At 48.1% G+C, this 13917-nt stretch overlaps 1 protein-coding gene across 6 annotated transcripts in view; it reads left to right on the forward strand.

Moving 5' to 3' along the window:
* The window catches only part of plppr2a (phospholipid phosphatase related 2a), a 53501-nt gene that overhangs the window by 19849 nt on the left and 19735 nt on the right, over positions 1-13917 (forward strand). For 3 of the 6 annotated variants that reach the window (XM_043717102.1, XM_043717100.1, XM_043717101.1), the window contains exons 2-4: positions 4251-4342; positions 9911-10099; positions 11158-11281. In XM_043717102.1, coding sequence (XP_043573037.1) covers positions 4251-4342; positions 9911-10099; positions 11158-11281 — 405 coding nt within the window. The remainder of the gene's footprint in view (positions 1-4250; positions 4343-9910; positions 10100-11157; positions 11282-13917) is intronic. The other 3 variants (XM_043717103.1, XM_043717105.1, XM_043717104.1) reach the window with 3 other exon arrangements.

The raw sequence follows: 13917 nt of genomic DNA on the forward strand, positions 1-13917 counted from the left end.
TTGCAGCACAGACTGTAACAGTGGGACTGTCTGTCATTGCAGCACAGACTGTAACAGTGGGACTGTCTGTCATTGCAGCACAGACTGTAACAGTGGGACTGTCTGTCATTGCAGCACAGACTGTAACAGTGGGACTGTCTGTCATTGCAGCACAGACTGTAACAGTGGGACTGTCTGTCATTGCAGCACAGACTGTAACAGTGGGACTGTCTGTCATTGCAGCACAGACTGTAACAGTGGGACTGTCTGTCATTGCAGCACAGACTGTAACAGTGGGACTGTCTGTCATTGCAGCACAGACTGTAACAGTGGGAATCTCTGTCATTTCAGTGTAGACTGTGACATTGGGTATGGCTATCATTGCAGCACAGTCTGTAACAGTGGGACTGTCTGTCATTGCAGCACAGACTGTAACAGTGGGAATCTCTGTCATTTCAGTGTAGACTGTGACATTGGGTATGGCTATCATTGCAGCACAGTCTGTAACAGTGGGACTGTCTGTCATTGCAGCACAGACTGTAACAGTGGGAATCTCTGTCATTTCAGTGTAGACTGTGACATTGGGTATGGCTATCATTGCAGCACAGTCTGTAACAGTGGGACTGTCTGTCATTGCAGCACAGACTGTAACAGTGGGAATCTCTGTCATTTCAGTGTAGACTGTGACATTGGGTATGGCTATCATTGCAGCACAGTCTGTAACAGTGGGACTGTCTGTCATTGCAGCACAGACTGTAACAGTGGGAATGTCTGTAATTGCAGCACAGACTGTAACAGTGGGACTGTCTGTCATTGCAGCACAGACTGTAACAGTGGGAATGTCTGTAATTGCAGCACAGACTGTAACAGTGGGACTGTCTGCCATTGCAGCACAGACTGTAACAGTAGGGACCGTCTGTCATTGCTGCTCAGACTGTAATAGTGGTACTGTCTGTCATTGCAACACAGAATGTCACAGTGGGACGCTCTGTCATTGCAGCACAGACTAAAACAATGGGACTGTCTGTCATTGCAGCACAGACTGTAACAGTAGGAACTGTCTGTCATTGCAGCACAGACTGTAACAGTGGGAATCTCTGTCATTTCAGTGTAGACTGTGACATTGGGTATGGCTATCATTGCAGCACAGTCTGTAACAGTGGGACTGTCTGTCATTGCAGCACAGACTGTAACAGTGGGACTGTCTGTTATTGTAGCACAGACTGTAACCGTGCGAACTGCCTGTTATTGCAGCACAGACTGTAACAGTGGGTCTGGCTGTCATTTCAGCACAGACTGCAACAGTGGGACTGTCTGTCATTGCAGCACAGACTGTAACAGTGGGACTGTCTGTTATTGTAGCACAGACTGTAACTGTGGGAACTGTCTGGCATTGCAGCACAGACTGTAACAGTGGGACTGTCTGTCATTGCAGCACAGACTGTAACAATGGGACTGTCTGTCATTGCAGCACCGACTGTAACAGTGGGACTGTCTGTCATTGCAGCACAGACTGTAACAGTAGGAACCGTCTGTCATTGCAGCACAGACGGTAACAGTGGGACTGTCTGTCATTGCAGCACAGACTGTAACAGTGGGACTGTCTGTCATTGCAGCACAGACTGTAACAGTGGGACTGGCTATCATTGCAACACAGTCTGTAATAGTGGGATTGGCTGTGTTTGTAGTACAGACTATAATAGAAGGAACGATCTGTCATTGCAGCGCAGACTGCACTCGTGGGACTGTCTGTCATTGCAGCACAGGCTGTAACAGTGGGACGCACTGTCATTGCAGTGCAGACTGTACCAGTGGGACTGTCTGTCATTGCAGCAAAGGCTGTAACAGTGGGCACTCTCTGTCATTGCAGCACAGACTGTAACAGTGGGACTGTCTGTCATTGCAGCACTGACTGTAACAGTAGGAACTGACTGTCATTGCCGCACAGACTGTAACAGTTGGAACTATCTGTCATTGCAGCACAGAGTGTAACAGTAGGTGCCATCTGTCTTGGAACACAGACTGTAACAGTTGGACCGGCTGTTATTGTAGCACAGACTGTAACAGTGAAACTGGCTGTTATTCGAGCACAGACTGTAACAGTGGGACCGGCTGTTATTGCAGCACCGACTGTAACATTGGGACTGTCTGTCATTGCAGCGCAGACAGTAACAATGGGACTGTCTGTCATTGCATCACCGACTGTAACAGTGGGACTGTCTGTCATTGCAGCACAGACTGTAACAGTAGGAACCGTCTGTCATTGCAGCACAGACTGTAATAGTGGGACTGTCTGTCATTGCAGCAGCGACTATAACAGTGGGACTGTCTGTCATTGCAGCACAGACTGTAACAATGGGACTGTCTGTCATTGCAGCACCGACTGTAACAGTGGGACTGTCTGTCATTGCAGCGCAGACTGTAACAGTAGGAACCGTCTGTCATTGCAGCACAGACTGTAATAGTGGGACTGTCTGTCATTGTAGCACAGACTGTAACCGTGGGAACCGTCTGTCATTGCAGCAAAGACTGTAACAGTGGTACTGTCTGTCATTGCAACACAGAATGTAACAGTAGGACGCTCTGTCATTGCATTGCAGACTGTAACAGTGGGACTGTCTGTAATTGCAGCACAGACTGTAACAGTGGGACTGTCTGTCATTGCAGCACAGACTGTAACAGTAGGAACCGTCTGTCATTGCATCACAGCCTGTAACAGTGGGACTGTCTGTCATTGCAGTGTAGACTGTAACATTGGGTCTGGCTATCATTGCAGCACCTGATGTAACACTGGGACTGTCTGTCATTGCAGCACAGACTGTAACAGTGGGACTGTCTGTAATTGTAGTATAGATTGTTAATTGAATTGGCTATAACTGTGGGATTGACTGTCACTGTAATTGTAACACTGGCTGCAGCTATGTGAGTGACTGTTAAAATTACACTGACAGTAATTGTGAAACTGCCTGAAATTGTATCATACGCTATAACTGTGGGACTGACTCACTTTAACATAAACTATAACTGTAACACTGACTGTAACTTTATCACTGTGGGACTGGCTGCACACAGTACTCCAAATGTGGCCTAACCAAGGTCCTGTACAGCTGCAACATCACTTCACGACTCTTGAATTCAATCCCTCTGTTAATGAACGCTAATACACCATAGGCCTTCTTACAAGCTCTATCCACCTGAGTGGCAACTTTCAAAGATCTATGAACATAGACCCCAAGATCCCTCTGCTCCTCCACCTTACTAAGAACCCTTCCGTTAACCCTGTATTCCGCATTCTTATTTGTCCTTCCAAAATGGACAACCTCACACTTGACAGGGTTGAACTCCATCTGCCGCTCCTCAGCTCAGCTCTGCATCATATCTAAGTCTCTTTGCTGCAGACAACAGCCCTCCTCACTATCCACAACTCCACCAATCTTCGTATCATCTGCAAATTTACTGACCCACCCTTCGACTCCCTCTTCCAAGTCATTAATAAAAATTACAAACAGCAGAGGACCCAGAACTGACCCCTGCGGAACTCCACTTGTAACTGGGCTCCATAGTTGCAGCCAGTGTTCCAGTTATAGTGACAGTCACTCCCATAGTTACAGCCAGTTCAAATTACAATCTATACTACAATTACAGCCAGTTCCATAGTTATAGTCTGTGCAATAATGACAGCCCTGAGTCCCACAGTCACAGTCTGTGATATAGTTACAGCCAATCATAGAGTCATAGAGGTGTAAATATGGAAACAGACCCTTAGATCTAACTCGCCCATGCCAAGCAGATATCCTCAATTCATCTAGTCCCAGTTGCCAGCATTTGGCCCATATCCCTCCACACCCTTCCAATTTGTCCCTACTCCCTACCTTTTATCTTAGCCTGCTGGGCACACTTTCCTCATTCCTGAAGAAGGGCTCATGCCCGAAACGTCGATTCTCCTGCTCCTTGGATGCTGCCTGACCTGCTGCGCTTTTCCAGCAACATACTTTCAGCTCTGATCTCCAGCATCTGCAGTCCTCACTTTCTCCTGTCACTGTGGGATTGTCTATCACTGTAACTCTGGCTCCAGTATAATACTGCTAGTAACTATAACATTGTCAGTAACTGTAATGCTGCTGGCAACATTGGATGACACTTGTGTGATTGTCACTGTAACACTGGCTGTCACTGTAACATCAGTGTTAGTTGTTGACCATGCACTGGATCAAGCTTGCACAGTTTCCAGAGTGTGTGTTGATCAGCAATATGTTGGCATTCTCTCCCAGGTCAGGAGGAGCCTGTGGTACCAAACATGTCTCGAGAGGAGAGTGATGTGCGACGGAGCGACTCAATCATCCCATGTTTCATCTGTATTGAGGTCAGTTTGATTAATAAAAAAGCCACCTTGAGCTCTGGGTCCATTTTAATCAATTAAAGAAGCCCTTGCACTTGAAGCGACTCTGGATCAGTCGGAATTATATTCACTACGGTTTAGAAGAATGAGGAGAGAGACTCAGAGAAACTGAACACATTTTAACAGGGATGTAGAACATAGAGCAGTTCAGCACAGGAACAGGCCCTTCGGCCCACGATGTTGTGCCAAACATGACACCAAATTAAACTCATCCCTTTTGCCTGCCCTTGGTCCATATTCCTGCATTCCCCGCTTATCTAAAGTTCCCTTAAACCCCCCAATCATATCTGCCTCCACTCCCACCCCTGACAGCACGTTCCAGAGTCCTACCACTCTCTGTATAAAAAACTTGTTTCTCACATTTCCTTTGAATTCTCCCCTTCTCACCTTTAATGCCTGCCCCCTACTATTAGACATTTCAACTCTGGGAAAAAGATTCATTCAGTCAACCCTATCTATCCATCTTATAACTTTATTGACTTATATCAAGTCTCCCCTCAGCCTCCACCACTCCAGTGAAAATGACCCAGTTTTTCTAGCCTCTTGTTATAGTTCAGAAGGAGAGGCTAATCCTGACAGTTTGGCTTCACAAAAGTCCTTTAAAGTTGCAAATTGACATCCTGACTCTTTTACTCAATTTCTCAAGCAATAAAGGCAACATGCCATATAGTTTCTTTCCCACCCTATCTAGATTAGATTACTTACAGTGTGGAAACAGGCCGTTCAGTCCAACAAGTCCACACCGCCCCGCCGAAGTGCAACCCACCCATCCCCCTACATTTACCCCAATTCACCTGACCTGCACATCTTTGGACTGTGGGAGGAAACCGGAGCACCCGGAGGAAACCCACGGGGACACGGGGAGAATGTGCAAACTCCACACAGTCAGTCGCCTGAGTTGGGAATTGAACCCAGGTCTCTGGCGCTGTGAGGCAGCAGTGCGAACCACTGTGCCACCGTGCCACTCCATTTTCATGGAGCGATGGACTTGAACCCCAAAATTCCTCTGTACATCAATGCTTTCGGGGTCCTGTCATTAACTGTATACTTTTCCTTCACATTTGATCTCCCAAAGTGCAGTACCTCACACGTGCCTGGATTAATTTCCATCTGACATTTATCCGCCCATATCTGCAACTGATCAATATCCCGTTAATGCTTTGACAGCCTTCTACACTATCCATAATTCCACCGATCTCCACTGGACGAGACAGGGTAAAAACAGGAAGGATGATCCTGATTACCGGTGGGAGTTTTCACTCAGGAAGAGGAGATTATTGTCGAGGAAAAGAATGAGATATGAGATATTAGACAAGAAAGAATTGAGGTTAGTAAGGAAGAGGTGTTACCAATTCTAGAAGGAGTGAAAGTAGGCAAGTCCCCTGGGCTGATGGGATTTATGCACAAATTCTCTGGGAAGCTAGAGAGGAGGTGTTGGAGCCTTTGGCTTTGATCTTTGAGTCGTCATTGTCTACAGGTTTGGTACCAGAGGACTGGAGGATTGCAAATGTTGTGCCCTTGTTCAAGAAAGGCAGTAGAGATGACCCAGGTAGATTAGATTAGATTAGATTAGATTAGATTACATTACAGTGTGGAAACAGGCCCTTCGGCCCAACAAGTCCACACCGACCCACTGAAGCGCAACCCACCCATACCCTTACATTTACCCCTTACCTAACACGACAGGCAATTTAGCATGGCCAATTCACCTGACCTGCACATCTTTGGACTGTGGGAGGAAACCGGAGCACCCGGAGGAAACCCACGCAGACACGGGGAGAACGTGCAAACTCCACACAGTCAGTCGCCTGAGGCGGGAATTGAACCCGGGTCTCAGGCGCTGTGAGGCAACAGTGCTAACCACTGTGCCACCATGCCGCCAGGTAATTGTAGACCAGTGAGTCTTACATCTGTAGCAGGAAAGGTTTTGAAAAGGATTATAAGAGATAAGATTTATGATCATCTAGCAAGCAACAATTTGATTGCAGATTGTCAACATGGTTTTGTCAAGAGCAGGTCATGTCTCACAAACCTCATTGAGTTTTTTGAGAAGGTGACCAAGCATGTGGATGAGGGGAGGGCAGTTGATGTCATGAACATGGACTTCAATAAAGCCTTTGATAAGGTTCCACATGGTAGGCTGTTGGAGAAAATGCAGAGGTATGGGATTGAGGGTGATTTAGCAGTTTGGATTGGAAACTGGCTTTCTGTAAGAAGGCAGCGAGTGGTGGTTGATGGAAAATATTCAGCCTGGAGTTCGGTTACTAGTGGTGTGCCACAAGGGATCTGTTTTGGGACCACTGCTGTTTGTCATTTTTATAAATAACTTAGACGCAGAATTAGGTGGATGGCTTAGTAAGTTGCAGATGACACTTTCGTCGGTGAAGTAGTGGACAGTTTGGAAGAATGTTACAGGTTGCAGGGGGACTTGGATAAACTGCAGAATTGGGCTGAGAGGTGGCAAATGGAGCTCAATGCAGATAACTGTGAGATGATGCACTTTGGGAAGAGGAAGGCAGAGTACTGGGTCAATTGAAAGATTCTTGGTAGTGTGACTGTGCAGAGGGATCTCAGAATCCATGTACATAGATCCCTGAACATTGCCGTCCAGGTTGATAGTGAAGTTAAGAAAGCATACAGTGTGTTAGGTTTCATTGGTAGAGGGATTCAGTTCCGGAGCCATAATGTCATGCTGCGACTGTACAAAGCGCTAGTGCGGCTGCACTTGGAATATTGTGTACAGTTCTGGTCACCCCATTACAGGAAGGACGTGAAAGCATTGGAAAAAGTACAGAGTAGATTTACCAGGATGTTGGCTGGTCTAGGGGAAGGTCTTATGAGGAAAGGCTGAGAGACTTGGGTCTGTTCTCATTGGAAAGAAGAAGGCTAAGAGGGGATTTGATAGAGACATGCAAGATGATCAGAGGATTAGATAGGGTAGACAGTGAAAGTCTTTTTCCTAGGATGATGATGTTATCTTGTACAAGGGGGCATAGCTACAAATTAAGGGGTGATAGATTTAAGACAGATGTTAAGGCAGGTTCGTTACTCAGAGAGTGGTAAGTGTGTGGAGTGCCCTGCCTGCCAATGTAGTTATCTCAGCCACATGAGGGAAAACTAAACAATCCTTGGATAAGCATATGGATGATGATGGGATAGTGTAGGGTGATGGGCTTAGATTAGTTCACAGTTGGCGCAACATCAAGGGCCGAAGGGCCTATTCTGTGCTGTATTGTTCTATGTTCTGTGAGTCTAGACGCGGGGGACATTGTCTAAGGTTACGGGGTAGGAATGAGCTGAGGAGAAATGTCTTGCCCCAGAGAGTGGGGAATCTGTGGAAGTCACTGTCATAGAGCATGGTCATGTCAGAAATATTGAATGTTTTCAAGAAGAAGTTGAATATAGTTCTTAGGGCTATGGGTATCAAAGGGTATGGGGGAGAAAGCAGGAACAGGGGACTGAGTTATGTGATCTGCTACAATCAGATTGAATGATAGAGCAGGCTTGAAGGGCCAAATGGTCTAATGTGCTGTTATGTCTCACAAATTTGATTGAGTTTTTTGAAGAAGTAACAAAGATGATTGATGAGGGAGAACGATATCGACTTCAGTGAGGCGTCTGGACAAGATTCCCCATGGGAGACTGGTTAGCAAGGTTAGATCTCACAGAATACAGAGAGAACTCACCATTTGATACTGGCTCGAAGGTAGAAGACAGAGGGTGGTGGTGGAGGGTTGTTTTTCAGACTGGAGTCCTGTGACCAGTGGAGTGCCACAAAGATCGGTTGCTGGGACCACTACTTTTTGTCATTTATATAAACGATTTGGATGTGAATATAGGAGTTATAGTTAGTAAGTTTGGGGATAACACCAAAATTGGAGGTGTAGTGGACAGCGAAGACGGTTACCTCAGAGACAATAAGATCTTGATCAGATGGACCAATTGGCTGAGGAGTGGCAGATGGAGTTTAATTTAGATAAATGCAATGTGCTGCATTTCGGAAAAGCAAATCATAGCAGGACTTATACACTTAATCTAAAAGGTTCTAGGGAGTGTTGCTGAACAAAGAGACCTTGGAGTACAGATTCATAGTTCCTTGAAAGTAGAGTTGCAGGTAGATAGGATAGTGAAGGAAGTGCTTTCTTTTACTGGTCAGAGTATTGAGTACAGGAGTTGGGAGGTCATGTACAGGACATTGGTGAGGCCACTTTTGGATCAGTGAGTGCAATCCTATAAAAGGAAGTTGTGAAACTTGAAAGGGTTCAGAAAAGATTTACAAGGATTTTGCCAGGGTTGGAGGATCTGAGCTACAGGGAGAGGCTGAACAGGCTGGGGCTGTTTTTCCTGGAGCGTCGGAGGCTGAGTGGTGACCTTACAGAGATTTACAAAATTATGAGGGGCATGGATAGGATAAATAGGCAAAGTCTTTTCCCTGGGGTGGGGGAGTCCCAAACTAGAGGGCATAGATTTAGGGTGAGAGGGGAAAGATATAAAAGGGACCTCAGGGAAATGTTTTCATGCAGAGGGTGGTTAGTGTATGGAATGGGCTGCCAGAGGAAGTGGTGGAGGCTGGTACAATTGCAACATTTAAGAGGCATCTGGATGGGTATATGAATAGGAAGGGTTTGGAGGGATATGGGCCGGCTGCCGGCAAATGGGACTAGATTGGGTTGGGATATCTGGTCGGCATGGACGAGTTGGACGGAAAGGTCTGTTTCTGTGCTGTACATCTCTCTGACTCTATGACTCTATGATCCTCCCTTTCTGCCAATAAAATCTTTCCTGAGGTAAGGAAATTGGAACTGTACAAATGTGATTGATTTCTATGAGATTTCCCCCCACAATCTTTTAAACTCCAGTGCTTATAATCCTAATTGATCCAGTCTCTCTTCAAATGTCAGTCCTTTCCTCCCAGGAATGAGTCTGGGAAACCTTTAGATTAGATTTAGATTACATTACAGTGTGGAAACAGGCCCTTCGGCCCAACAAGTCCACACCGACCCGCCGAAGCGAAACCCACCCATACCCCTACATTTACCCCTTACCTAACACTACGGGCAATTTAGCATGGCCAATTCACCTGACCCTGCACATCTTTGGACTGTGGGAGGAAACCGGAGCACCCGGAGGAAACCCACGCAGACACGGGGAGAACGTGCAAACTCCACACAGTCAGTCGCCTGAGGCGGGAATTGAACCCGGATCTCAGGCGCTGTGAGGCAGCAGTGCTAACCACTGTGCCACCGTGCCGCCCACGGTGGCACGGTGTATTCCCACCATTGCCAGAACATCTCTCTTCAGATAAAGAGATCAAAACTGCACATACAGTACTCCAGGCTGAGGTCTCACCCTGTGAAAGTGCAGAAAGACATCCCACTCCTGTACTTGAATGCTCTCGCAATGAAAGCCAACATCCCATTTGCATTCTTGACTGCCTGCTGCTCCTGCAATGCTGACTTTCAATGACTGGACACTTGTATCATGCTGCACTTTCTACACTCTCCAATAACTTTCAGACTATTCTTTTTGCAGTTGATGATTATGGTCGGGACAGTGTTGCTTACCTACTACCTGGAATTCACAGATACCTTCTCGGTCCATCGTCAAGGCTTCTTCTGTTTTGACAACAGCTTCACGAAACCATATCCAGGGCCAGAGGAAACCAGCCTGCTACCCCCAGTCCTGCTCCAATCCCTGGCCTCTGCTATCCCCATGACAACAGTAAGGATGACTTTCATCAGTTACAGCTTCTGGCATCCTCCTCTCTACTGACCTAGCCAAGCACCACCTGGTCCTGGGAGGGAGATGGAGGTTCACACTTCCTGGTCTTTGATCATGGACGAAATGACTGACCCTGGTTCTCAGAGGGAGGGAGTCACATCTGCTGCTTCTAAGAGGAAGGGAGTCACAAATCTTATTCCTCAGAGAAGGGAGTCACTGATCCCAGTCCTGGAGAAAGGGAGTCACATATTCTGCTTCTCAGAGGAAGGAATTCTGGACCTTGGAGGGAAGGGGGGTCACAGATGTTGAACATCAGAGGGAGGGAGTCACTATCATGTTCCTGGAGGGAGTGTTTCACTAATCCTGGTCCTTGCAGAGAGGGGCTTACACATCCTGGTCCTAAACCATAGCAGGAATCACTATCCTAGTCCTCAGAGTGAGGGAGTCACTGTCTTTGTCCTCAGAGGGAGAGAGTCATAATCCGAGTCCTCAGAGGGAGGAAGACATCCATCCTAGTCCTCGGAGGGAAGGAGTCACTAATCTTCTTGGAGGGAAGGAGTTACATATTCTGTTTCTCGGCGGGCGGAAGTCACAGTTTCTATCCCTCAGAGGGTAGGACTCACCAATCCTGGCCCTCAGAGGAGGCAGTCACTAATCCTGTTGTCAGGAGGGTGTCGCATATTCTGCTTCTTGTATGGAGAGTTCCTGATCCTTGAGGAGGGAGGGAGTTCCTCCCTGAGACTGATATTAATCTCATTTTCGAGTCTGGTGTGTGTCCCTGTGTGTGAGTTTGTGTGTGTGAGTGTTGGTGTGTGTCTGGGTGTGTGGGTGTGTTTATCTAACTGTGTGTATATATGGGAGATGTGTCAGTGCAGACCTCAGTGATATTGGCCCGCACGCCAATTGATCAGATTTTACCATGATGGATTCTGTCTCAAAACATTGCCCAGAGTTCAGAAAGTGCTGAAAGAGAGCTCAACAGATGGGCAAATGCTTCAAAAGTTGCTTTGCTGATTTGGAAGTAAATATCAGTGTCCTTTGTTTTTCTTCCTTCCCAGATTGTTTTCGGTGAGTTAGCGGCATTTGTCTTTCGGGCAGATTTAGTCCGTGAGGAGAGAACGATTGTGACTGCAGACTGCTGTTCCCTCAATCCGCTACTTCGCAGAGTCATCAGATTTTTGGGTCTGTCCGATTTCTTCATTCTCACCTATTAGCAGTTCGGGAGAAACGCAGGAACAGACATGGGCATCTTTTGGTTTTTCATCTGCCCTTTCTCAGCACATGAGTGATGGTGCTGAAGTCACGCACCTATTCACACTCTGGGCAACTTCATTCTGAACAGGCCCAGACTCTCACAGGCCTGAGATTGGGAGTGGCATTGGGGCTGGAACTGGCATGAGGAGTGGGATTGGGGCTAGGCCTGGGAGTGGGGCTGGTGCTGGGATTGGGACTGGGACTGGGACCGGGACTGGGACTAGGACTGGGACTAGGACTGAGCCTGGGAATGGGACTGGGAGTAGAACTGAGGCTGGGATTGGGACTGGGACTGGGACTGAGGCTGGGACTGGGACTGGGACCGGGAGTGGGACCGGGACTGTGACTATGACTGAGGCTGGGATTGGGAGAGGGACTGGGACTGGGACTGGGACTGGGACTGGGACCGGGACCGGGACTGGGACCGGGACTGGGACCGGGACTGGGACTGGGACTAGGACTGAGGCTGGGATTGGGACTGGGACTAGGACTGAGGCTGGTATTGGGAGAGGGGCTGGGACTGGGATTGGAACTGGGTCTGGAATTGGGAGTGGGGCTAGAATTGGGGTTGGGACTGGGATTAGGACTGGGACTGATGTTGGGACTGGGATTGAGAATGGGGCTCGGACTGGGTTTGGGACTGGGACTGGGTCTGGGATTGGGATTGGGATTGTGACTGGGGCTGGGGCTGGGACTAGGCCTGGGACTGGGATTGTGAATGGGGCTGGGAATGGGACTGGGATTGAAAATGGGGCTGGGACTGGGACTGGGGCTGGGAGTGGGATTGGGAGTGGGGCTGGGACTGGGATTGGGAGTGGAACTGGGACTGGGATTGAAAATGGGACTGGGCTGGCACTGGGACTGGGTTTGGGACTGGTTCTGGGATTGGGGCTGGGACTGGGACAGAGCTGGTAGCTGGGATTGGATCAGGGGTTGAGGCTGGGCCTGTCGCTGGGGTAGGGGGTGTGGCTGGGACTGTGGATGGCAACCGGTGACAGTGGAGCTTCACAGGGGTCAATGTGGGATCTACACCTATTCATGTTATACCTTAATGAACTGGACAAAGGAACTGAGGACTTATTGTTGCTGAATTTGCAGATGACAGGTGGAGGGACAGGTCATGTTGAGGAAAGGGGAGGCTGCAGAAGGACTTGAACAGCCTAGGAGAGTGGGCAGAGAAGTAGTGAATGAAACACAATGTGGGAAAGTGTGAAGTTATGTGTTTTGGTTGGAAGAAAAAAACGCATAGATTATTTTCTCAATGGGGAAAGACTTTTAAAGCATAATAGGACTTGGGAGTCCTAGTTCAGGATTTTCTTGAGGTTAACATGCAGGTTCAGATAGCAGTTAGGAAGGCAAATGCAATGCTAACATTCCTTTCAAGACAGTTAGAAAGCAAGTGCAGCGATATCAGCCGTGGTGAGTGGCAGAGCAGACTCTACACTCTGAGGCTGCAGGAGACTCTGGTCTGACTGCATTTGGAATATTGTGAGCAGTTTTGGGTCCCGTGTCGAATGAAGAGTATGCTGGCATTGGAGGGAGTCCAGAAGGTTAGGGGCTGGAATCCCGTCTAGGAGTGAGCATAGGAATGCGTCTGAGCCTGGGGTGGACTTGACAGTCAGGGTCTAGTACTGGGACTCAGGCTAGGACTAGGGATGACACTGGGGATGGGGACTGGGCATGGAGATGGTACCAGGACTTGGACTAGGACTGGGATTGGAGATGGGACAGGGTCTGGGTCTGGCACAGGGAACAGAGATGGTCAGGGTCTGATACTGGGACAACGACTGGTGCTGGAGTTGTGATTGACATTGGGATTGGGAATGGAATTGGGTCTGCAATGGGACTGACACTAGGACTGAGACTGGGCCTGGAGCTGGGACTGCATTGGGTTGGGCACTGGACACTGGATTTAGGATTGGGGCTGGGTTTTAGCTGGGACTGACACTGGATTGGGATTGGGTTCAGATGGCGTCCTAGTCTAGGGCAGGGGCTGAGACTGGGTCAGGGGCAGAGAATGGAGATGGGCCGAAGCTGGGTCAGGGGCAGGGAACAGAGACAGGCTGGGTCCAGAGCAGGAGTGGAGACAGGGACTGAGCCTGAGTTGAGCATGGGACACAGACTCACTAACACAGATGCAATCACAGTATCCCAAATGCACACACAATCCCACACATACACACCACATTCATAGAACATAGAAGAATACAGCGCAGTACAGGCCCTTCAGCCCTCGATGTTGCGCCGATCCAAGCCCACCTAACCTACACTAGCCCACTATCCTCCATATGCATATCCAATGCCCGCTTAAATGCCCATAATGAGGGAGAGTCCACCACTGCTACTGACAGGGCATTCCACGAACTCACGACTCGCTGAGTAAAGAACCTACACCTAACATCTGTCCTATACCTACCCCCCCCCTAATTTAAAGCTATGCCCCCTTGTAATAGCTGACTCCATACATGGAAAAAGATTCTCACTGTCGACCCTATCTAAACCCCTAATCATCTTATACACCTCTATCAAGTCACCCCTAAACCTTCTTTTCTCCAATAAAAACA

This window comes from Chiloscyllium plagiosum, chromosome 26, assembly GCF_004010195.1.
Source record: "Chiloscyllium plagiosum isolate BGI_BamShark_2017 chromosome 26, ASM401019v2, whole genome shotgun sequence".
In the NCBI taxonomy this organism is placed as follows: Eukaryota; Metazoa; Chordata; class Chondrichthyes; order Orectolobiformes; family Hemiscylliidae; genus Chiloscyllium; species Chiloscyllium plagiosum.